Raw genomic sequence first — 24,526 nt, forward strand, 5'->3', positions numbered from 1 at the left:
ACTAAGTTTCACTCTCCACTTGGTAAGATACATAAAGGGGGAAGTCATCAAACAGTGGATGTTCAAGCAGGGCTAGGTGCCCAAAAAGCATGAAAAATGTCCATCCAAATAAGGGTTTGTTAAATTATTTTTTGTAAGCTCAAAATATTTGACAATTTTTTAAAAGAAAAAGAAATTCAAAGTATAAATCCACAGACAACAAAGGGGATGGGAGAGGAAAACAGCAGCAGACAAGAAATTTCGCCCAGTTGCTAAAAGATGGACAGTGGAGTGACCAATGCAACAGCAGAGGATGTCACCGCCTAGAATACATGCAGGAGTCCAGCAGAAGACAGCCAACCTGCCCAGTTGGCCTGGAGAAGCTCAAAGATGGTGGAAGACAGAAGACAGAAGAGGGGCTAAAGAGAATGGGATCAACTAAAGGTCTATATACAAACCAGTTGATCTCTACTCCATACCCCCTACCTCCAAATACAGAAGGACCTGAATCCAGATATTTGCCCACAGGTAAGATACTGGAGGGATCTCATAAAATAAAAGAACAGTCTGGGGAGAACGAGACTAGTCATTATAGAAACCAGTCACCAAGACTGACAATCTCTTCATTCTAGCATTAGAAAATCCCCATCATAACAGCCAGCTTCACCTACTTATCTTGAGAAGCCAAACCTCGTCCATACCACAGAGCCACCACTCAACCTCCCTACAGCCGCATTATCAACTAAAACTAACAACCAACAATCGCTACATTTGGAAAAAAAAAAAAAAAAGCCTGAAACATGAAAGACTGAGATAAGCAAAAAATCCAACTCTAGAGGAACGAGATCATTCAGGGACTAGGAAATAGATGAATGAACAAATCAATGACTGTAACTCTATTAGTATGTTCAGAAAGATTCACAAATACATACTATAACTGTTAAACATGAACAAGAGAGTGGTACATAAGAGCACGTCAGTGAAAGCACCTGGGTCCAAATTCCAGCTTTGCTACTTGCCAGTTCTATGCTCCCCAGTTTCCTCATTTACAAAATGGAAACACCATCTCAACAGGTTGTTGTGAGGATTAAATAAGAGACTCCATGTGAAAAGCTCAGCACGATGGCCAGTATATAGGAAATACTCAGTTACTCAGTAAATAGTCAGTTAATCCATCCACAAACACTTGCCACTTGCCACAATGTTGTTTACTGCATCACTGTTGACAACAGTGAAAAATGGAAACTAGGATGGTCCTATTTATGTTTGTAAAAGATGGCATTTGTATTTGTGCATATATGTTTATACATGTACAAAAAAGGACTGAAAGGAGAAAACAGGCCAAAGTGTTACATTCGGGGAGAGGAGGAGACAGGGTTGTTTCTGTGTAAAATTTTTATTGTGTTATCCTTTAGAAAAAGGAAAAAGTAAACATCAGTATACATCTTAGGGAGAAAAAGACAAAAAGCACACACAAACATTACATAGAAAACTTTTATTTTAATTTACTACACATATCTAAATTTGAGGAAGTTACTAGGCAGATGCACTTTCCTCTGTAGGCTGAGTTTGATCTTCAGGTACCTGTAAAAACATAAATAGCTTTACTTTTCTAATAAACACTTTTAGTTTTACCCTTCACCCACCATTTAAAATCACTGCACAGCCTTTCTCTTATAATGACCCTGTCTTTGTCTTTCTCCTTCAATAGTAATTATTATAGAAAGTTAAGTAGAAAGAGAAGAAAACTTACAAGACCAAGTTCCCAATATAAATTACCAAGTACAACAATTCCATTAAAAATACACTGAGGCATATATCTAGGCTTCTCAAGATGGTCATTTTATTTTTCATCTATAAAATGAAATCATTAGTTTAAGAAAAATATCAGCAGTGCTGCAACAAGGTATTTTAAATCAATCTATCTTGTTGAAAAAAATCAATAATTCTACTTTGAATACAGTATAATACAGGTTTAGTAGAAACAGATATCTGCATGTTAATATTTCTATTATATGTCACTCAGACATAGCAAACAAACAGAGCTAAACTGTATCCCTCATCACCCCCAAAACCTGCCCTACTTCCTGCATTATCTATTTCAGTGAACGGCTCTATCCAGGTGCCCAAGCCTGGCATGAGAGAATCCACAGCTCTCTTACCTGCATATTTAATCAACAGTCCTATTAGTCCCACCTAAGTAACTCTCACAGCCATTTTCACTGCCCTGCCGGAACTTCAGGATCTCATCATCTACTATGGCTTAAGTCACAGTTATCTTCCATGCTGCCCCCAGAATGAGCTTTTACACAGGAATAGTTTACCAATAGGTCACTTCCTTATTCAAATTCTCCAGTTACCTGTCATTTCCTTATTCAAATTCTCCAGTTACCTCCAATCACCTTCAGGAGGGGAATGCAAATTCCACATCATGGAAGACAAGCCCCTCATATTCTATTTCCAACAAACTAATCTGGACTCATCACCCACCCTACATGTGACTGTACATCCAGATTCATCTTACATTCACCACACACTCCATTCCTCCACACCTCTTAGGCGAGTAGCTTAAAACCAGCTTAAGAAACATCAATTCCTGGGAAGCTTCCTTAACCAACCCCTCCCAGCTTGGTTTGGGTCCTTCTCTTCTTTATGCCAGAGCCCCACATGTACACCTGAATTGTCTGCTTCTAAGTCTAGTTATCCTGTTCAAGTAACTTCCTTGAGGACAGCAAGAAGATTGTGTTCATTACTATACCCACTGTTGCTGGCACATAACAAACATTCAATAAGTCTGTGTAGTTAAATCAATGAAGCATATGTTTAACCTACTCCCTTTAGACGAGCAAACAAACAGTGGAAGAAGGAAACTGAACCAAAATAAATGTTGCAAAAACAGCTACTCACTGATTTCTACTAGATACTACTCTAGGTTACTGTCTCTACTATTTTTCTACATTTCTTATAGACTCATTTTTTTCTCTAGTTTCTTAATCTAAAATGGACATTGTGACCAACCAAAGAGACAAAGTTACTCTCCCTATTCAAAAACACTTTCTTCTCATGAGAAAAAGAAAATTTATATCACCTTTACACAAAAACATTATAGCTAAGTGCCTAAATAGTGAATTCTATCTGTAAAGTCATTGATAAAGACTAGGTTTACACATCATCATGCAAAATAATCACTAAAAATGTATTGGGTAATCCCCCATATGCCGAGTGCTGTGTTCAAACTCTGGCATTACACATAGTATACAACCAACCCTGAATGGGTTAACACAATGTAAATGTACTAGCAAAAATAATCAGAAAACAATATGAGGAGGGATACAATCAAGCAGAGATTGCAGGGATGGATATTTGTTCAGAGATTACTCTGAGAATGTTACATGGAGAAGGTACGATTTGGACAAGGTCTTGCAGAATGAGTAGGATGTAAACAGACAGGAGGAGGATGGGAAACAGAGTCTAGACATAACTGTCATAAAGAAACAAACTTGAGCATAAGTTTGAGTTAACAATATGCAATACGTATTTGAAAGTTGCTAAGAGAGATTTTAAACCTTCTCATCATAAAAAAAAGGTAACTCTCTGAGATCATGGATGTGTTAACTAACCTTATTGTGTTAAACATTTTGCAATACATAGATATAACAAATCATTACACAGTATATCTTAAAATTACACAATGCTGTATGGCAACTGTATTTCAATAAAGCTGGAAAAAAATGAAGTGACAGAAGAAGGTAAACTAAAACAAAGAAACAAGAAAGTAAGTTTGATGTGTACTTGTAAGCTTGACTAGAGTGGAAACTTAGGGTAATGAGGAAGGGTTCATGAGGCCAGGTTACACAGGAGAGCTATCAGATAATGTAAGTAAAAAGTTAACACTTAGTCTCTGAAAGAGTGAACAGGGATGATCGTGGTCAAGAAATATAATCATTCCTATTTGTGAAATCTAGATGCTAGTGACACAGAATAAACGACAGTAGCAAAAGTATTCAAATTTGGTTCTTCAGGACATTTGAATATTTAATATGTCAACTGTCGAGGCAGCTTTAACTCATATCTGGCAAATCTTTAAATGTTCATTAAGTTTACCAAAAAATTATCAAGACCTAATTAACACCATTACAACCATTAAGAACTACAACTACTATACAGTAATATTCTTATTTTTCTTCAAGTTCTACAATATCATTCCCATGATACTAACAAATAAAAATGAAAAGAATTGCCAAATAACAACTTTTCTCTTGCCAAAATACTAACAGGGTCAACAACCACAATACCGCTTTAGCTATTTAGACAACTAATTACTTTTTTCTTTCTTTCTCTTTTCTTTTTTCTTTATTATTTTGTTGTTGTGGTAGTAGTGGTTGCTTAATTTCAAGGAAAATTTCTTCATAGAAATGTACTCACCTGTTGTCAAAAACACCATTTTCCGAGACCTTTCCAATAGTTTATTCCATATCGTAAAATGTGCCTTGAGAAGAAAAGATTTACTATAAGTTATATAAAGCACAAAAGTTACAATAGAAGAGGCTGAGTCTTTACATAGGTTTTAAACAAAACAAATACATAAAAAGTTAGGCAGTACTAATGAGGCGAAGTGGTTCCAAAAGTGAGTTCAAGTAGGGAAAAAGGGTACATACTATACAGAGCAGCTGCTTTGTTTAGCATTTAAGAAAAGAAGACTTAAGGACTGAATATGCCATTCTTCCTCTTTGTCCTTCTTAATCATTACCACCGTAGAACACGTTCCTTCTAATGGGAAGCAAAAATCTGTCCCACTTTTCCACCCGTTCTTTTCTTAAATAGCCAATTCCAACATGCTAGTGGTCATTCTTCAAATCACAAGCAAGCACAAGGAAAGGTTCATTAAGAATCAACTGTGACGCAAGAGGGAGGGGATGTGGGGATATATGTGTACGTATAGCTGATTCACTTTGTTATACAGCAGAAACTAACACAACATTGTAAAACAATTATACTCCAATAAAGATGTTAAAAAAAAAAAAAACAACTGTGACATCTCACACTGAAAGAGCAGACCTAGAGGATTTAGTAAATTACCCTAAAGAACAAGTAAAAACTAATGAAGACAACAGTAAAGTTATAGAACCACTTTCCTTAATTCTTAACAATCTTAGGTAGCAGAGGATTATCAGAATGCATAAATGAAAAATGCAAGGTGCAAAACGACCACATCAATGTTACTAACTCAGTTGAAGGTGATACTGAGGGACATGGATGGGTCAGGGACTATTTCAAACTGGATGAGCTGGTAAAATCTGTAATAAAAGGTAAAATTACTAAATATGTACATGCAAACCTTCTGGAGGAAGAGCAGCATGGTATGTTAAAGGGAAAACCATACCTGGCTCAGGCAGAATGAGCAGCGGGTGGGAGACTTTAAGGTGTGAGTGGAATATAACGGGTAATGGAGAAAGCGGTATGAGATGCAGTCAGAGAGAGAGAGGCAGGAGCCACACAACGTAGGGCTTTGTGAGACAGAGTGAAGGGCTGGCATTTGTTCATGAGAAGCCACTGGAACGTCTGGGGCGGAGGAACTGCATGATCTAATTTGTATATTAAAAGCTTCGTTTGGGCTATTCAGCAGAGAATGTGCTGTAGGGGGCAAGAATGAAAGCAAAGAAGGGGAGTGAAGAGAAAGAGCGACAGGGATGAGGGAAGCAGTAGTGGATGAGCTGCTATGCCGTGGATACATTCGGAATATGTTTTAGGGTTAAGAGTTGAAAGGACTTGCTGGTGGATGGGATGTGGCATGGCTATGAGGGAAACAGAGAATCAAGGATTACCTCAAACAGCCGGCTAGACGACAGTATCATTCACTGAAATGGAAAAAGCTAGGAAAGGAAGGTGTGTGGAAAAAACATGTAAAGGACACGTATGGTAAAAACTAAAAAATGCTGATGAAAGGGATGAAAGAAGATTTAAATAAATGAAAAGATGTATTGTGTTCATAGATTGGAAGGCTCAATGCAGTAAAGACATCAATTCTCCCCAAACTGATATACAGGTTTAATAAAATTTCTATCAAAATCCCAGCAAAGGAGAAGCATTGAAGATGGCGGAAAAGTAAGACGCGGAGATCACCTTCCTCCCCACAAATACATCAGAAATACATCTACATGTGGAACAACTCCTACAGAACACCTACTGAATGCTGGCAGAAGACCTCAGACTTCCCAAAAGACAAGAAACTCCCCACGTACCGGGGTAGGGCAAAAGAAAAAAGAAAATCACAGCAAGATTTATTGATAGAAAAAAGATTACCCTAAAGTTAAATGGAAAGGCAATGGATCTAGAATAGCTAAAACAATTTTTATAATAAATAATAACATGGGAGGAATTATTCTACCTCATTTTAAGACCTATTAAAGCTATAGTAATCAAGATTGTGTGATATCTGGAAGAGAGACACATAAATCAATGGAACACAATTGAGAACCCAGAAATAGACCCACACATATACGACCACTGATTTTTAACAACAGTACAAAAGCAACTCAACAAAGGAAGGATAGCCTTTTCAACAAATGGTACTGGAGAAATTTGACAAGTATAGGGAAAAAGAAAACAAGGAACCTCATCCTAAATCTCACACCTTATACAAAATTTAACTCAAAATAAACTACAAACTTAAATATAAAACTTTTAGGAAGAACAATAGGGGAGAATCTTTGGGATCTAGGGCTGGGCATTTAATTCTTAGAATTGACACCAAAAGTATGATCCATAAAGGGAAAAACTGATAACCGGACTTCATCAAAATTAAAAACTGCTACCTGTAAAAACCTGTTAAGAGGATGAAAAGACAAGCTACAGACAGAAAGAAAATATTTGCAAACTACATATCTAGCAAAGAACTAGTATCCAGAATATCAAAAAAAAAAAAAAACTCTCAAAACAACAGTAAAAAAGCAAACAATCCAATTAGAATGTGGGCAAAAGAGAAAAACAGACATTTCATCAAAAAAAGATACAGATGGCAAGTAAGCCCATGAAAAGATGTTCAACATAACTGGCCAGTAGGGAAATGCAAATTAAAATTAAATAAGAAACCACTACAAACCCATCAGAATAGCTAAAATAAAAATTACTGACAACATCAAGTGCTGACAAGGATTAGAAAAACTGATTATTCACACACTGCTGGTGGGAACAGAAACTGGAACTTAGCTTGGTAGTTTCTAAAAAAACTAAACATGCCCCTGCCATATGACCCAGCAATTGCACTCCTGGGCATTTATCCCAAAGAAATGAAAACATTTATTCACAAAAACCTACACACCAATGTTTACTGCAGCTTTATTCAGAATAGCTTTATTCAAAGTAGCCAGAAGCAACCCAAATATCCTTTAACAAGTGAACGGCTAAACAAACTGGGGTATATCCACACCAAGGAATACCACTCAGCAATTAAAAGGAACAAACAATTTTTTTTTCTGTTTTCTTTGTTTTGTTTTGTTTTTAATTTATTTATTTATTTTTATTTTTGGCTGCCTTGGGTCTTTGTTGCTGCACATGGGCGTTCTCTAGCTGTGGTGAGCAGGGGCCACTCTTCGTTGCAGTGCGCGTGCTTCTCATTGGGTGGCTTCTCTTGTTGCAGAGCACAGGCTCTAGGTGCACGAGCTTCAGTAGCTGTGGCACTCGGGCTCCGTAGTTGTGGCTCGTGGGATCTAGAGTGCAGGCTCAGTAGTTGTGGCGCATGGGCTTAGTTGCTCCGCGGCATGTGGGATCTTCCCAGACCAGGGATCAAACCTGTGTCCCTTGCACTGGCAGGCAGATTCTTAACCACTGTGCCACCAGGGAAGCCCAACAGGAACAAACTATTGATATATTGATACATGCAACAATTTAGATGAATCTCCAGAGAATTACACTGAGTGAAAAAACCCAATCCCAAAAGATCACAATAGTGAATGATCCCATTCATATGACATTCTTGAAATGACAAAATTATAGAAATGGAGAACAAATGAGAAGTTACCAGAAGCAAGGAGGTGGGGGCGGAGCAGAGGGGAGTGGGGGTGAGTGGCTGTGGCTATCAAAGGCCAACATGAGGGATCCTTGTGAAGGAATTGCTCTGTATCTTCACTGTATCAATGTCCATACTCTGGCTGTGATAGTGTGCTATAGTTTTGCAAGATGTTACCACTGGAAAAACTGGGTAGAGGCACTTGGGATCTCTCTGTATTATTTCTTAGGACTGCATATAAATCTACAATTATCTCAAAATCAGAACTTTAATTAAAAAATAGAAGCATTAGCAAGGGGTGGGAGTAATATGGAAAATGATATGGAATAGATCCTCAAAATAGATTAGGGAGAAGAACGTGCCAAATGTTAAGGCCAAAAGGCACCCCTGAAGGTCCTATCAATATGTGCTCCATTACCCCTCACTGCACCCTCCTCTATACTAATTTGAAGTATTAAAAATACTATCTCGGACTTCCCTGGTGGCACAGTCGTTAAGAATCCGCCTGCCAATGCAGGAGACACAGGTTCGAGACCTGGTCCAGGAAGGTCCCACATGTCGCGGAGCAACTAAGCCCGTGTGCCACAACTACTGAGCCTGCGCTCTAGAGCCCACGAGCCACAACGACTGAGCCCACCTGCCACAACTACTGAAGTCCGTGCACCTACAGCCCGTGCTCCACAGCGAGAGAGGCCACCGTAATGAGAAGCCCACACACCGCAACAAAGAGTAGCCTCCGCTTGCCACAACTAGAGAAAGCCCACGCGCAGCAACGAAGACCCAATGCAGGCAAGAATAAATAAATAAATAAATATATAAAAAAAAGAAAAACTATCTCAATTTGACTCAATTTTTTCAACTAATACTTCTTTTGTAAATTATCTGTTTACATCCTGGGTAAAATTATTTTTAATCATAAACCCAAGTTGACAAAATATTAGTGTTACACAACTTAATGAAAATTAAAATGTATGTCCTTCAAATTGGTATAAAATCAAGACCAGAATCACACCCACACCCAAACTGAATGACCTGAAACTTTAAGCTTTACTTACTCTTAAGTGCACAGGTAAAGAGAGACCCTGGAATCTTCGTACAAGACTCGACTGGGTGGCTTGAAGATTATGAACCGCTGACACTTCATACTGGAAACAAATACTTGTTCTTGGAATAAGAGGGCCCTCACTCACATCAATGAAGTCACCAAATCTGATTTGATTTAAAAAATAAACAAATAAAACCTCAAAATCAAATCACTTACAATAGTTAAAAAAAATCTATTCATTCTTTTTGCCACTACATCCCTAATCAAGAACAATCTATGTGGATTAATTCCATCTCTAATAGCCCCCGACACAAGAATCTCAAGTGATGAGACTAAAATTTTAGAAATTAAAATCAATGAATCCGGGCTTCCTTGGTGGCACAGTGGTTGAGAGTCCGCCTGCCGATGCAGGGGACACGGGTTCGTGCCCCGGTCCGGGAAGATCCCACATGCCACTGAACAGCTGGGCCCGTGAGCCATGGCCGCTGAGCCTGCACGTCCGGAGCCTGTGCTCCGCAACGGAAGAGGCCACAACAGTGAGGGGCCCGCGTACCACAAAAAAAAAAAACAAAAAAAAACAATGAATCCTTTTCTTACTTAGCATTAATATAATTTTAAAGATTTTTAAATATTTTTTTAATTAATTAATTATTTGGCTGCTTTGGGTCTCTGTTGCTGCGTATAGGCTTTCTCTAGTTGCGGCGAGCAGGGCTACTCTTCATTGCAGTGAGCGGTTTTCTCACTGCGGTGGCTTCTTCTGTTGTGGAGCACAGGCTCTAGGTGCACGGGCTTCAGTAGTTGTGGCTTGTGGGCTCTAGAGCACAGGCTCAGTAGTTGTGGCACACGGGCTTAGTTGCTCCACGGCATGTGGGATCTTCCTGAACCAGGGCTGGAACCTGTGTCCCCTGCATTGGCAGGCAGATTCTTAACCACTGCACCACCAAGGAAGTCCCTTAAAGATTTTTAAGATCACTGAACACATCATGCTATCAAGTGGATCCAATGTCTAAAACTGATATCCTATCACCTTATAACAACTAACTGCAACAGAGTTTAGAATTTAGCATGTAAGACAGCTTCCTAGAGGAAAAAATTTAAATCTGAGTCAAGAAAACATTAAGTTGAGAAAACAGATACAGGCCGTGAAGCCACTTTTGCATAATGCATTCTTACCTTTCTCATTCCAGCATCAGAAAGCACACTGTGATATAACTTCCTTATATGTAACGTAAGTAGTAACTAATTAGGCAGTATTCATGTTTCTATATACATATGAATCATGTTCATTTCATAACAATGAGTATTTTGCCCAATTTCAAAATTAACTCTAAAAATTACATTTTCTTACAATGGTTTCCAACTCTTTCAGAAATAGAAATAACAAACAATAAAATGAGGAACAGAAACCACAACTGTTCCTGAAGATGACTTAAAGCTTCCAATTACACCATAGCAAAAATTGAACAAAGCAGTAAAAAGTAAGGTAATAAGACCAACAAATTAAGGTACAAATCTTTTCCAGTCATACACCAGTCAGGTAACAATAAAACTAAACCTTCCTATAAATTAGCATAGCAGTCAATTTTTATATGTTTACTTACCTGTGTAGCTTGACTATTCTCTCAGGGTTCTGAGATGCCTTCTCTTCTATGAAATCTAATTTGTACCTAAAAAGCAGCAAAGAAACAAATGTTTTAATCCTAAATGTACAAAAAGGTGTTTAAAGCCACTTCCCTTTCTCTTCCTCTTCAGCCGTAATTTTTGCAAGAGGGGTTTACACTTGGAGCCTCCCCTTCCTCACTTCCCATTCACACCTCACTTCCTTCAATCTGGCCACAGCTTCACAACTCCACCAACCTGTTCTCCTTGGTGCCAACCTAATGGACACTCTTTAGTCCTTATTTCCACTGCTCACCTCCACTTCTCAAAGTGTTCTTTTCCACCGGCTTCTGTGGCATTCCCTACTGCTTGTTATTTTAACTCTCTGATCACCCTTCTCTTTCCCTGCCCTTCAAGGGTTCTGTCCATAAACTCTTTTCACTCTAAGCATCCTCTCTGGGCTAGCTCCTTGATTTGCACAGTTTTAATTACTACTTATGTGTTTATATCTTCTACACCTCTGCTTCCAATCCACATACCTCTTCTGAGCCCCAAACTGTATATCCAAAACACTCCAGACATCCACCAGGGTGTCTACAAGCATCTTACACTCCCAAGTTCTCAAACTGAACAAAAACTTACCCTCTCTTTTCTCACCAAATTTATTCTTATTCCTGAATTCCCTAGTTTAATAAATGACACCACCAACTACCCACAGCTCCAAGTGAAAACCTTCAGAGATTTCCTTGATTCCTGTTTCTCCCACCACATTCCCTCCATCCAATTCATTACCAAGTCACATCAATTCTACTGCCTAAATGTCTCTCAAATCCACTAGGGTCTGTCAGTATAATGAATAGTACAGATGGAACTGCACAGCCCAGGTTCAAATCATGACCTTACCACTTACTATTAAGAGCCTTGCCTATTTACCCCAGAATGCTAAACAAACATTACACATGTGTGGCAAGGTTCGGAAGCGTCAGTTTGTGCAAAAACATCCGCTTACTGCCACACCCCTTCTTCCAGAGCCCTGATGATTACTGAGGGAGCCAATTCCCTTGAATACTTGTTCCTCTTGACCCACTTCTAAGAGAAACTCCTGTCCCCTGGGAGGCAAAACCACTGAAAGTTCCCCCTACAGGAGAAAGGCCCCATCACTGATCCACCTTCAACCTCCAAAATTCTGTCTCCTCAAACTTGCCCCTAGATGATCTCCCACCTCCCTTTACACATTCACCTAAAGTTACCAAAGTCCTACAAGCCTCTCCTAGACTTTGACAGTTGAGTGGGAGGAAAGGGAAATCTCAGTGTAACATGAAATGAAAGTTTAGAGTACGCTGCCCAATATAGTAGCTATGGAGCACGTAAATGTAATTAGTCCTAATTGAAATGTGCCTTAAGTGTGAAATACACACCAGATTCTGAAGACTTAGTATGAAAAAGAGAATTATAAAATATTGTTTTTAATATCAATCACATGTTGAAATGTTTCACATACATTGTTTAAATAAAACTGTTTTATTAAAATTAACTTCACCTTTATTCTGAATTTTTTTTAATATAGCTAACTAATAAATTTAGTTATATAGATGACTCACATTATATTTCTATTGGACAACACAGCCCTAGAATTTTGGTGGGGGAGGTGACTTGATAAATTCTGATAATTTAAGGAATTTTCTTATAGAATTAATGGTAATTTAGTTGTAAAGAATAATTTGTACTCCAGTTCAGTATATTCCTACTGCTTTCTAAGTACACTGGTTCCAAAATATGCGAAATGTTATAAACTAGCCCCATGAGAATCTGTGCCTCATTTTATAAATAGCTAAAGAAATTCCAAACTATTTACCTTTAACAATTTGCAGGCGCACATTTTGGCTTCAGAATCTAGTATCTATATGATTTTTTGCAATGCAGGTATTCCTTTCTAATTAATTCTAATTTTAATTTGTTTAACATTAAATTTTAGTTTATGTTCTCACAATTAGTAGAAGATAAATTGGAAGTTTTCTGAGTGAAAAAGGGAATTGAGAAGGCAGGCAGGATTTAACATGTTGGCGAAGAAAATCTATCAAATGGTTAATTCCCATGCAGAAGACTAAGATCTGTGTGAACGTTTTACTTCAGCTGTTAGCTGCCTCCGAACAGCTGGTATTTTCTGTCTTACCCTTTTCATCTGAAGAGTGGAAAGATGGGAAGGAAAGGTTGCCAAATGCAACAGTTTAAATAAATTTAAGTTTAAATTCAAAATAATACAATTTCTTAACGTAGGCTACCACTTCACAATGGAAGGAAAAAAGGGAAACATATTGCTATGGTGATATAAAGAAAAGGACTAGCCAAAGAAAAAGAGAAGTAAGACAAAGTAAGAAAATTATCAAAGGTGTGGCAGGGGCACTTCTTCTCAGTGAAATAATGAGATGAACAAAAGCAAATAGGCTGGTGCAGAAAAGAGATCCCAGAGCTAAAAAGTAAAAAGTGTGCTACATAAATACATCAAATATGAAAGTTATTAAGAGCTGAATTTTCTTCATTACATACAACTTTGGGAGGTTTAATTTTGTTTAAAAGGAAGCCAACACTTACTTATTGTGTTGAAATATTTCTAACGCCACTTTTGCTTCAACTTCCAGAGTTTCAAATGGAAGATCCTTATAAATTAAAGTACGAGCATCTTTGGTGAAGGAACATAGGTTCTCCTTAAAAATGAAAGTATTAACCTTTTGTAACAATTTACTTAAAAACATTTCCCTATAAGGCAGATAAAACTGTATGCTTAATATTATAAGTCCAACTACAACAAAAAGCAAATTTGCTAGGAAAGAAAGCATTAATTTGCAACAATTAAATACTGGAACCACAAAATGTACAATTAGCAATTTCTCCCAATTCTACAAACTACAAAACTTGTAATTAAATAGCCGCCTGTATTAGAAATACTATGGATAATCCCACAAAGAAATTTTAATAAACATTTCGTTCAAATTATACAGCCCTATAAATGTTTATTAAAATGATGGTGCAACAAGTAGAAATACTAATAAGTAAATGGTAAGATACAAAAATTTGTTTATACTATGAGTATAAAACTAAGCTTTTTAAATAAAGGCATGAGGAAAAAATTATTATTTATGTGATTCAGAAACTTTCACTAGGAAATGTAATGTCATCGTTGGCCATGTCCAAAATATAGCATAAATCCAATATTAGAAATTTCTGTTTAATGAAAATGTCAATTTCACACAATTAAAATGATTAATAATACACATTAACAATGTTTATGAGTTTAATAAAAACTATAAATAAAAACTATAGTTTTCACACTATAAATCATAACTAATAAAGAAAAGATCAAGCACTATTATGCAAATAATTTTTGCAATAAAATTCTTTCCATAAACTTCCTAATAGACTCTTTTGAATGAAATGACTCTTCTCCATTCTTAAATGGACAATTTTCTGTATAACCAATGCACATTCATGGTTTAATATAGCTGTTACTTGACTGTAACTTTCCCCCACTTTCTAAACCCCATGGTGCCTGCAATTAACTAGCACATTTCTTTTTTAAAGTTTTATCTTTAAAAAAAGGAAAAGGAGGCAGCAAGTTTCATACATAATGAGACTTAAATTTTCATCTCCTTATTTTTTACTTAACTCCCCCAATGAATTAAGAATCTTGACAGACTTGAAAAAAAAAGAAATTATATTGCCACAAGTCCACAGATCATGAAGAAACCATTCCAACCTCTCCCCTCACGCCCCCATCTCTCCCAATATCTCTCTTCCCTCCCTTTCTCTCTCTTTTTTCCTTCCTGTTTCCCTCCTCTCTCTCTCGATATTAAGCAGTAACGGCAGGATTACACAAGAAATAACTGTCAAAGCCAGCATTTAAATCTGGATCTTCCCTGACTCCAAAAATTTTTTTTTCAGGTGTCATTTGTGATTTCCTTTTTTTTTTCCCCCACATCTTTATTGGAGTATAAATGCTTTACAATGGTGTGTTAGTTTCTGCTGTATAACAAAGTGAATCAGCTATACATATACATATATCCCCATATCCCCTCCCTCTTGAGCCTCCCTGCCACCCTCCCTATCCCACCCCTCTAGGTCATCACAAAGCACCGAGCTGATCTCCCTGTGCTATGCGGCTGCTTCCCACTAGCTATCTAGCTTACGTTTGGTAGTGTATATATGTCAGTGCCACTCTCTCACTTCGTCCCAGCTTGCCCTCCCACCCCCAACCTCCCGTGCCCTCAAGTTAGTTCTCTATGTCTGCATCTTTATTCCTGCCCTGCCACTAGGTTCATCAGTACGGCTTTTTAAAATTCCATATATATGCATTAGCATACAGTATTTGTTTTTCTCCTTCTGACTTACTTCACTCTGTATGACAGATTCCAGGTCCATCCACCTCACTACAAATAACTCAATTTTGTTTCTTTTTATGGCTGAGTAATATTCCATTGTATATATGTGCCACATCTTCTTTATCCATTCATCTGTTGATGGACATTTAGGTTGTTTCCATGTCCTGGCTATTTTAAATAGTGCTGCAATGAACATTGTGGTACATGTGTCTTTTTGAATTATGGTTTTCTCAGGGTATATGACCAGTAGTGGGATTGCTGGGTCATATGGTAGTTCTATTTTTAGTTTTTTAAGGAACCTCCATACTGTTCTCCATAGTGGCTGTATCAATTTACATTCCCACCAGCAGTGCAGGAGGGTTCCCTTTTCTCTGCACCCTCTCCAGCATTTATTGTTTGTAGATTTTTTGATGATGGCCATTCTGACTGGTGTGAGGTGATACCTCATTGTGGTTTTGATTTGCATTTCTCTAATGATTGGTGATGTTGAGCATCTTTCCATGCATTTGCTGGCTGACTCCAAAATTTTTGCTTTTAGAAACTACAATATTTCACTAAATCCGAGATGCACCACTAAGAAAAAACATTACCAGTTATAATCATAAGATGCTATCTACTGTAAGTCACATTTGCTCTAGAGAATTACACTGAGTGAAAAAAGTCAATCCCAAAAGATTACATACTGAACGATTTCATTTACATAACATTCTTGAAATGACAAAACTATACAAATAGAGAACAGATTAGTGGTCGCCACAGTTTAAGGATGGGGGGGCGGATGGAGACTAAAGAGAAACATGGGTAATTTTGGCAGTGATAGAAATGTTCCTGGCTGTATCAGTGTCAATATCCTGGTTGTGATATGGTACTATGGTTTTGCAAGATAATACCATTGGGGAAACTGAGTAAAAAGAACATGGAATCTCTATGTATTATTCCTTAAACTCCATGTGTATCTATAATTTTCTTCAACTAAAAACAGTTTAATTTTAAAAAGTTATAGAAACAAACAAAAGACACATTTGTTTTCAGAGATATTAAAATGTGAAAAAAATGTACATAGCGGAATTGATAAAATGGTATGCTACACTGCCTCCCCTCTTCTGATCTCCAGACTTCCAATCTGTAGGACATACAGTTTTGCTTAATTAAGAATTAGGCATTTGTCTGTTCTCCCCAATCATAACTAAGCCTCTAGGCTTGACTTTTGCAAGCCATCAGCATCCTCTACCTACACAGCACCTGATCTAGATTCACTCTGTTAACCAGGCTCCTGCTGCTACCCCAGTCCCAGACCCACAAGGAGCACCCTCCTTATGAAGGCAGACCATTCCAGAAGAGGCTAGTTTGCTGCTATTTAGTTTGCTGCTACTTCGGTTACCTTTGTCAAAGCCCGATATTTTAATTCACCCCTCCCCCACTCTCAATGTAACCCTTGGTGATAGGAAGATCTCAGGATGCAATAGGCTTAAAATGGCTTAGGGCAGTGGTTTTCAAATTGTGCTCTGAAGATCCAAGGAGGTAAGGCTCCAGGCCCCTCGCCCCCACATCAACCAAGATAGTTAAGCTTCTATATTTTATTCTGGGTACCATGCTGTTGTGAATACCCTCAATCATATACATCTGTCTTAAATACACTAAAAAGCAACAATAAAGATTGACTGATTCTTTTAATATCCTCGACATGCAGTACCATTCAACAATAGTAACACAGGACTCATTCTAACAAAGAAAGGCACAGACTCTAAAATTAATACTCCAAAGAGTAGACTTACTTTTGTTGGCATCCACTCATCAAGTCTCTTATCCAAAACTACATCATAGCAGAAGGCTCCAGTGATTACTGTAAATCCAACCAAAATAAAAAGCAAAGTCAAATCTGTTAGGGTAGAAAGTTACTAATTTGCAACAAATGAATATTTAGACCATAAAATGAAGCGTCAACAATCTCTCCCAACACTACAAATTATAAAATTGTCACCATTATTCCAGCTGCTTGTCAGAGCTATACCAACTTTCCCCCCACCATAAAACTAACTCACCTTTTTGTTAACCCAACATCACCAGTATTTTTTAACCATTCACATTTTCTTCAGGAATATTACCACCATAGAGATCTCAAATATTAGTTACTAGATATAAAAATTCCTAAAGAGTAAGATATTTAATAAGTAGATGAATAACTAAATGGACATGAAATGTTTAATTTCTTTTTTAATATCTTCTAAATTTCTTCATTTTTTGTTGTTTTGTTTTGCTTAGAATCATTTATCGCCAAATCAAATATTTTTTGGTATATAAACTTCCACCTTTTTAAAAAAAAATACAATTGTGATCCTACTACACATACTGTTGCAAAATCCTAGTTTTAGGAAAACTACAAAGAATGTGAACTGTTCCACCTCCCCAAAATGGTATTCCTCTCCAGTGTCAGGGTCATTTCTGGTGAAATGGTACCACCTAAACACAGTTTTCTACAGAAGTCTATTTATACTCATATCTCCTCCTCACATTCTGTTTGGAAATAAGTACTTAAAATGCTAAGAAATAAATACTGACACAATATAATTACATGAAATTCACATTCAAAAGAAACATTCTCCTCTAATTCTATTATGTTAATAACTGACCGCCAGTAATTAAATAAAATGGATTCTTTTACCATTATAAATAGAAGGTATATATGACAGTAATAGGATGGATTTTGTTACCCATAATAAGTGGAATGTATGTATGATGGTAATTTATATTAGACTAAATTAGAACTGAACTCTATACAACAAAAATATGTACCAAAATATTCAAAGATTACAGAAAGTGTCTGTGTGTCTATATACACATATATATATATATGTGCATATAGACACACACACACACATATATATGTTTATTTATTTATTTATATGTGTACATCACCTGGAACTTCTGGAGCTCTGACCAAACTGACCACATATTCATCTTTGAATGCCCTCTCTATCACACAGCCCATAATCATGGCACAAGAACGCCAATAAGCCTAGAAAAATAAAATGCACACAAACATAATAAACACAAGATTTACTAACATTTCTTTAATATAAAATTTAGGTTGACTTTTGACTTAGGAACCATTTCTCAAATATCTGTCCATCCTCCACATTTAGCAATGGTTACCATCAGACCATGACATGACCACCACCAAGCAAAACCCACAAAAGAATGAAGCACCAACTTCATGTAGTTAGCAATGTTTGTATAAGATACCAGACACCATAATGTTTATCAACCAATAAATAGTTTTACTATCGGTAGTAATTTTACTTTTAACCCAGTATAAAGTTAACTTGTTAACAAACTTGTGCTAAAGTAAAATAAATATATTAAAATATACCTGTTTATAACATACATAAATATGGAGGGATAACCCAACTTTTTTTTTTTCCATCTTTATTGGAATATAATTGCTTTATAATGGAAGCCAACTTTTAAGAATTACTTATAGGCTTCCCTGGTGGCGCAGTGGTTAAGAATCCCTCTGCCAATGCAGGGGACATGGGTTCAAGCCCTGGTCCAGGAAGATCCCACATGCCACGGAGCAACTAAGCCCGTGCACCACAACTACTGAGCTGGTGCTCTAAAGCCCACGAGCCACAACTACTGAGCCCACGTGCCACAACTACTGAAGCCCGTGCGTCTAGAGCCCGTGCTCCATAACAAGAGAAGCCACCGCAATGAGAAGCCCACGCACTGCAACAAAGAGTAGCCCCCGCTTGCTGCAGCTAGAGAAAGCCCGCACATGGCAACAAAGACCCAATGCAGCCAAAAATAAACAAATAAAAATAAAATAATAGGGCTTCCCCGGTGGCGCAGTGGTTGAGAGTCCGCCTGCCGATGCAGGGGACACGGGTTCGTGCCCCGTTCCGGGAAGATCCCACATGCCGCGGAGCGGCTGGGTTCGTGAGCCATGGCCGCTGAGCTGCGCGTCCGGAGCCTGTGCTCCGCAATGGGGGAGGCCACAACAGTGAGAGGCCCGCGTACCACAAAAAATAAATAAATAAATAAATAAATAAAATTTAAAAAAAGAATTATTTATGACTCCTATCCTATACCTAACATCACATATCACTTAGGTTATTCATATTTATAACAAAGCAACCTCACTATTAACTGGGCTTCCATCTCACTAGCATTTTGATCCATGGACATGCCCAATATGGGTATCCATGCAATGACCTTCCCAGAGTCATAAAGAGAAATGTAAGTCCTACACCATCTTAAGCTCTGTACTGGCACTACTATAACTAGGCACTTGGCTTTCCTAAGCTCTTCTCCGTATCTGAGGACAAGAGTGGGCTCATTTGGTTGCACATGGCAGAGACTGCTCCAGAATGTGTCCTACACAACCACACAAATATACTAAAAATAAATGCAAACCCAGGCCTTGAAGGCCAGTAGCAAAATGCACTTCTTCATCTATCTGACTTGACTGTTTTTAATGTCTGGTGAACTCCAGGGTCAATGCCTAGGTGCAAATCCAGGCTCAGCCACTTAGCAAACTGGTAACCTTGGTCAGGCTACAACACCTCTCTTTGCCTCAGTTTCTTTATCTGTAGAAAGGAGATAACAGCACCTTTTATGGGAATATTTTTAAAGAGGATTAAATGAGTTAATACCTGTGAATCACTAAAACAGTGCCTGATATACAATAAATGTTCAATGTTAGCTACTACTATTATCATGTCTACCATTTCCTTCTTTAAGTATTTCATTTCAACAAATATTTATTAAATACCTACTGTATGTAAGTCAAGGACAAGATCTAATAAGGGACATGATCCCTGTCTTCACAGAGCCAAGAATCCAGTACATTCAACAGTTCGTATTACAAGGGAAAATCAAACTACTGTATCTAGAGACACTAGCCGCATGTTGTGAGGCCCGGAAGAAAAGAGGGATTCATTCTGACAAGAAGAAACTGAGAAGGTTCCACAGAGCATACGGCATTTTAATTGAACTATAACAGATAAACAGGGTTTTAGTAGGGAGGAAAGAAAATACTCGAAGAGCATCAACAAAAGCAAGGAGGATAACACAACAGAAACCATTAGTGACCAAGTCCTCCAGTGTGGCTGGAGCAAAGACGAAGTGGAAAGATGCCGTGGAAGGTGAAGCTCAAAAGGCAGGCGAGAGTGAGAAAAGTGTCCACGCAGAGCTGGGAAAGTTATATGAACGGTTACCAGGTAGACAAGTTCTTTAGGAATAAGTGACATCATCCTTACATCATTTAATAAAACTCTTGCAGGACTATTAAGGAAGACTTTCAGATTAAAAAAGGGGGGTGGGGGCTTCCCTGGTGGCGCAGTGGTTGAGAGTCCGCCTGCCGATGCAGGGGACACGGGTTTGTGCCCCGGTCCGGGAAGATCACACATGCCGCGGAGCGGCTAGGCCCCTAAGCCATGGCCGTTGAGCCTGCGCGTCCGGAGCCTGTGCTCCGCAACAGGAGAGGCCACAACAGTGAGGCCCGCGTACCGCAGGAAAAAAAAAAAGGGGGGTGGGGTGGGTGGGAGAGTTAAAAAGTTATTGAAATAATCCAGAAAAGATGGTGAAAGACAAGAATGAAATTACTGCAATATACAGGGTGATTAATAAAAGCAAGCTGAACAAAGATATGAATGTCATTTAGTTTTCTCAAACCAAAATACAGAGACATTAATGCCACTGAGGATTTTTGAACTATGAACATGCCTAATCTACCAAGTAAAACCCTGATTATCTAGTACAGTACAACATTTGACCTTGGCCAGATTTGTACATTTCAAACTCCATAGGAAACAGATTTTAATTTAAAAAGACTAGAAAAAAAACTGGGGGGAGGGGTACAAAAGAACATAGAGGCAGAAATACCTTATTGACTTCTCCCGGATCATCATCTTTGAAAGTAAGAAATTTAATTTCACATGACTTGGTCAAAGGCTTATACATGTCCCAAGGCTGTCCGTCCACAAGAGCCAGAATGGACTTCCTGCAGTACCACTCACTTAAATCTAGGAATTTAAAACAGATTGAAGATCTAACTCTAACAAAACCCAAGTGAAAACTTACATGTTTAAGCACTACGTTAAGAAATAAAACAACAGAAAGGCAAGATTCTGGAAGCTGTCCTTTTTGGGGAGAAAAAAAAGATTTGTAGCCAATGAAAAAATGATTCCCAACACATCCAATGTATTGCTAATTATTAATGAAATTACCCAAACAAAAATCATTAAGGCTAAGTCTAACTTGAAATTAATCTGTTGATTATTAAGTAATAAAATAGTTTTCCAAGAGCTACCCTTAAATATTCAGAGAGCAGCATCGTGGATATATCTGGCTATATGCACACACAACTTAGAAGGGAAAATATATAAATATACATCCCAGTAAGTCTGTTCTAGATGGGTTTGGGGTCTTGCTCCCAAACCATCTTTACTTCCCTAACATGGACTCTTCAAGTTAAATACCATAGTTACCAGTTTTTATTCAATAATTATCAGTATGAATTCACACATAAACCAATCAGCTCTGGTCTGTTATATGACTCCAGAATGCAACTCCAACTCTGATTAGATGTTTTTTGAGTACCCAGCTATTCACAGAAGTGGTCAAACCACAGGTCTAAATAAGTTCCATAAGGCGGGGATCATGCCTATTTCTGCTCACTTGCTAGTATAGCTAGAGACTAGCATCAGGCCTGAAATACACTAGGTACTCAATAAAATTTATTGAATGACTGACGGTATGAGTGACAAGCAAGTCTGAGGGCAGTGGTCATGCTAAGAGTGGTTCAGAGGCTTCATCTCTACATGTGATGTGTGTAAAACTCCTGAGCCTGAGCTTTGTCTTAGCCTCCTCTGTATTCCTAATGCCTATCCTACAGCAGAGGTTCAATAAATGCTTGCCAAACAAGTAAGCAATTATAAGTACTAATTCAAGTGCCAAAGTAAAGGAAGATTGAGAGTACACACTCGGCAGGTCAGCTTAAGCTTTTAACTAAAGTTAATTACTTAAATGGAATCATTACTGAGTTTTCCAAAAATCTGAACAATGCAGCCAATCATATATGAGCGAGCATGTAGGTGTACATATCTACTTTTTGTTCTTTTGGAATTTAAACGTTACCAGTTCTATCAAAGCTACTACAAAAGCATTTTGATTGAAAATAACATAGAGGCCTTGTTCCCTTCATTTCCACACCAAATCACACACAGGGCCTTGTTTCCTCCCTTAAGATATGAACACAACAAATATTTTTACCCCAATCACATTCACCCCATGCACTCACACATTTACTACATGTACATGTAAATGTAAACAAAGACACAACACACAGAGGCAAGTGGTGAGCAGATAAAAGACTTAAGTTAGGCTATAAAGAGCAGGAAAGGAAAAGAAGGCCAAAAAAAGCTGATCATCTGAGGCCAGGGTAGTCCCTCCACCCCAAAATCCTTTAATGGGACTCACATGGTGACTGCTCCCATTACACCACAGTGTGTCTAAAAGAGGCAAGCACACTAGTAGCAATGCTTTCAGGTCTGCCTCCTGCAGGAAACAATGACAGCCCTCTAAACTCAGCCAGATTCCAGCAAGTCCCAGGACAACCTATGCATTACAGCACCAACCTTTCAAGACCCACAGTGCCCTCAACTGCTAAGCCTGCAGTGAACACTCAGTAAGATGCTAGATAAAGGAGAACTTCTGGGAACTTCAGGGAGCAATTACAGCATCTTGTCTCCTCTGTACCGGTTCTTCTCCTGATTTATGCAAAATCTTCAAAATGGTACCCTGATTCGTTACTTACGCATGGCACAGCTATAAGGAGTTGAGATGTTTTTATTCATGACAAAGACAGTGCCAGGGTCAAATTTCCCAACGTGCTTAACTTCAATCTTCTCAGTTCGGGGAGTTAATGATAGCTGCCTGTTTTTCTCTTTGTTAAAGAGATCATTCTGCATTTCTGTCAGTTCGGTCGGTGACAGTTGAGAAGCAGGTGATGTCGCTATAAATCCTGTGCAGAAGTTACAATAAATGTGAATACTGACCAAAAAAATAATATATTGCCCCACCCTGTTCCCCTCCCGTATCACCATCCTCCAACAAGGAAAGAATAGGAGGCAAGGGAACTTTAAACGCTGTTCACCAAAATGAGTTCAGAAGTAAACTTAAACCCCTTTCTAATATTAATAATTAAAACGCCCACGGAAAAGAACTGCAGCCTGCCCTGATCCGCGCCTTTACTTCAAGTTTGCTCTTTCACCATCAGGTCGCCACTTCCCACCAGTTTCCTAGGTCGTATTCCAATCTGGGCTTTACAATAAGGGGCAAAAAGTAACCAGGAAGTGGAGTCAAAACCAGCCCAGTCATTGGAAACGTGAGCAAAACTGTCGCTTTGAAAAGGTCTTGAGGACAAGAAAGCTCCACGAGACTGCAGGTCCCACGCCAAAACTCTCCATATGTAGAGAGAGAAATGCTAAGCTTATTTTCCAAACCCCAAATCAGAGGATTTGGCAAGGCATGTACGAGTCCAATGTTAAAATAAGGACACGTTTGCACCGGGACGTGGTCTCCCACCCAGGGGCACCCCAAGCTCCTCCCGCGGCCCCGCCCCTGCCCTCCCCGTCCCTCTCGCGTCCCGAGATATGTACCCCAAGGCTGGGAAGGGTGTTGCGGCCAACACAGCAGGGACTCAAAAGACCCTCCTCGGCCCCCAACCCCGCGGGACCCCCCAGGACCCGCCTCGGGCCCAATCTGGGCAGACACCATCCTCTAAGCCTCCCTCCCTGACCCTATGGCCGCTAAAACTCACTCCAGCCGGCCCCGCCGCCGGGGCCGGCCCGCCAGAGCCGCAAGCCCCAGACTCCCACGGCCATTGCCTCCTCCGCGGCGCTAGGAACCTCCGCGCGCAAGTCCTTCTCCGTCTTCTTCCCCGGAAACTCCGAGCGCGCACCCCAGGTTCCGTCGGACAGTTTTGTTCCGGGCCGGGCTGTCGGGCGGCATCCGCCACCAGGGGGCGCGCTCGCGCCTCGCTGATAGTCAGTCGCTGGAGGTCTGGAGTCCAGAGCCCGACTTGTTCCCGGCACGCGGAGGATGACCCGGAGGTCCTCGGCCCCACGGCGCCCGGTCGGCCACCCGGTGGGCTCTGCAGGGGGACAAGCGTCTCCTTTGGAGCCGCAGAGCCCGACACGCGTCGTCACCCTCCGCCCTCCGCGGGTTCGATTCCCCGCCTGCTGAGCAAAACCCTTGTTTCTCTCAAAGTATGTTTCTGGGGAGAAAAACAGAAAAGCTGACTTCTGTTTACTCTTACTTTCGTGGTCAGCCCGGCCGGCCACGTCGATGGCATCTTCAAGCTCTTGGCTTAACTCTCGGTTTTGCAAGGGTGAGTTCTTAGGGTAGCTGGAGTGGGTCTGCGCCTGGCTTCTCCATTTATTTAGCCGTAGTAATATGGACCTCAAAACGTGTCCTGTTGACGTTGGAGGGAACTTTGTAATCCGCAGAGCGTTTTAC

General features: G+C 39.2%; 1 protein-coding gene across 4 annotated transcripts; it reads right to left on the minus strand.

Annotated features, from left to right (window-relative positions):
• Positions 1-1,459: 1,459 nt before the first annotated feature.
• MRPL39 (mitochondrial ribosomal protein L39) lies at positions 1,460-23,984 on the minus strand. Of its 4 annotated transcripts, none has more exons than XM_067739245.1 (10): positions 23,808-23,916; positions 22,824-23,030; positions 20,891-21,030; positions 17,924-18,023; positions 16,783-16,850; positions 13,224-13,336; positions 10,634-10,699; positions 9,043-9,196; positions 4,405-4,468; positions 1,460-1,563 (listed from the first exon to the last, which is right to left on the minus strand). In XM_067739245.1, exons 2-10 carry the CDS (start codon positions 22,975-22,977, stop codon positions 1,556-1,558), a joined length of 867 nt encoding a protein of 288 aa, XP_067595346.1. In that variant the 5' UTR covers positions 22,978-23,030; positions 23,808-23,916; the 3' UTR covers positions 1,460-1,555. The 4 variants fall into 4 exon arrangements, with proteins under 4 accessions (XP_067595346.1, XP_067595344.1, XP_067595345.1 ...); XM_067739243.1 differs by lacking the exon at positions 23,808-23,916 and adding an exon at positions 23,668-23,807; XM_067739244.1 differs by lacking the exons at positions 9,043-9,196; positions 23,808-23,916 and adding an exon at positions 23,668-23,807.
• Positions 23,985-24,526: the final 542 nt, after the last annotated feature.

The sequence above is a fragment of the Pseudorca crassidens genome, chromosome 5 (assembly GCF_039906515.1).
Source record: "Pseudorca crassidens isolate mPseCra1 chromosome 5, mPseCra1.hap1, whole genome shotgun sequence".
Taxonomy (NCBI): domain Eukaryota; kingdom Metazoa; phylum Chordata; class Mammalia; order Artiodactyla; family Delphinidae; genus Pseudorca; species Pseudorca crassidens.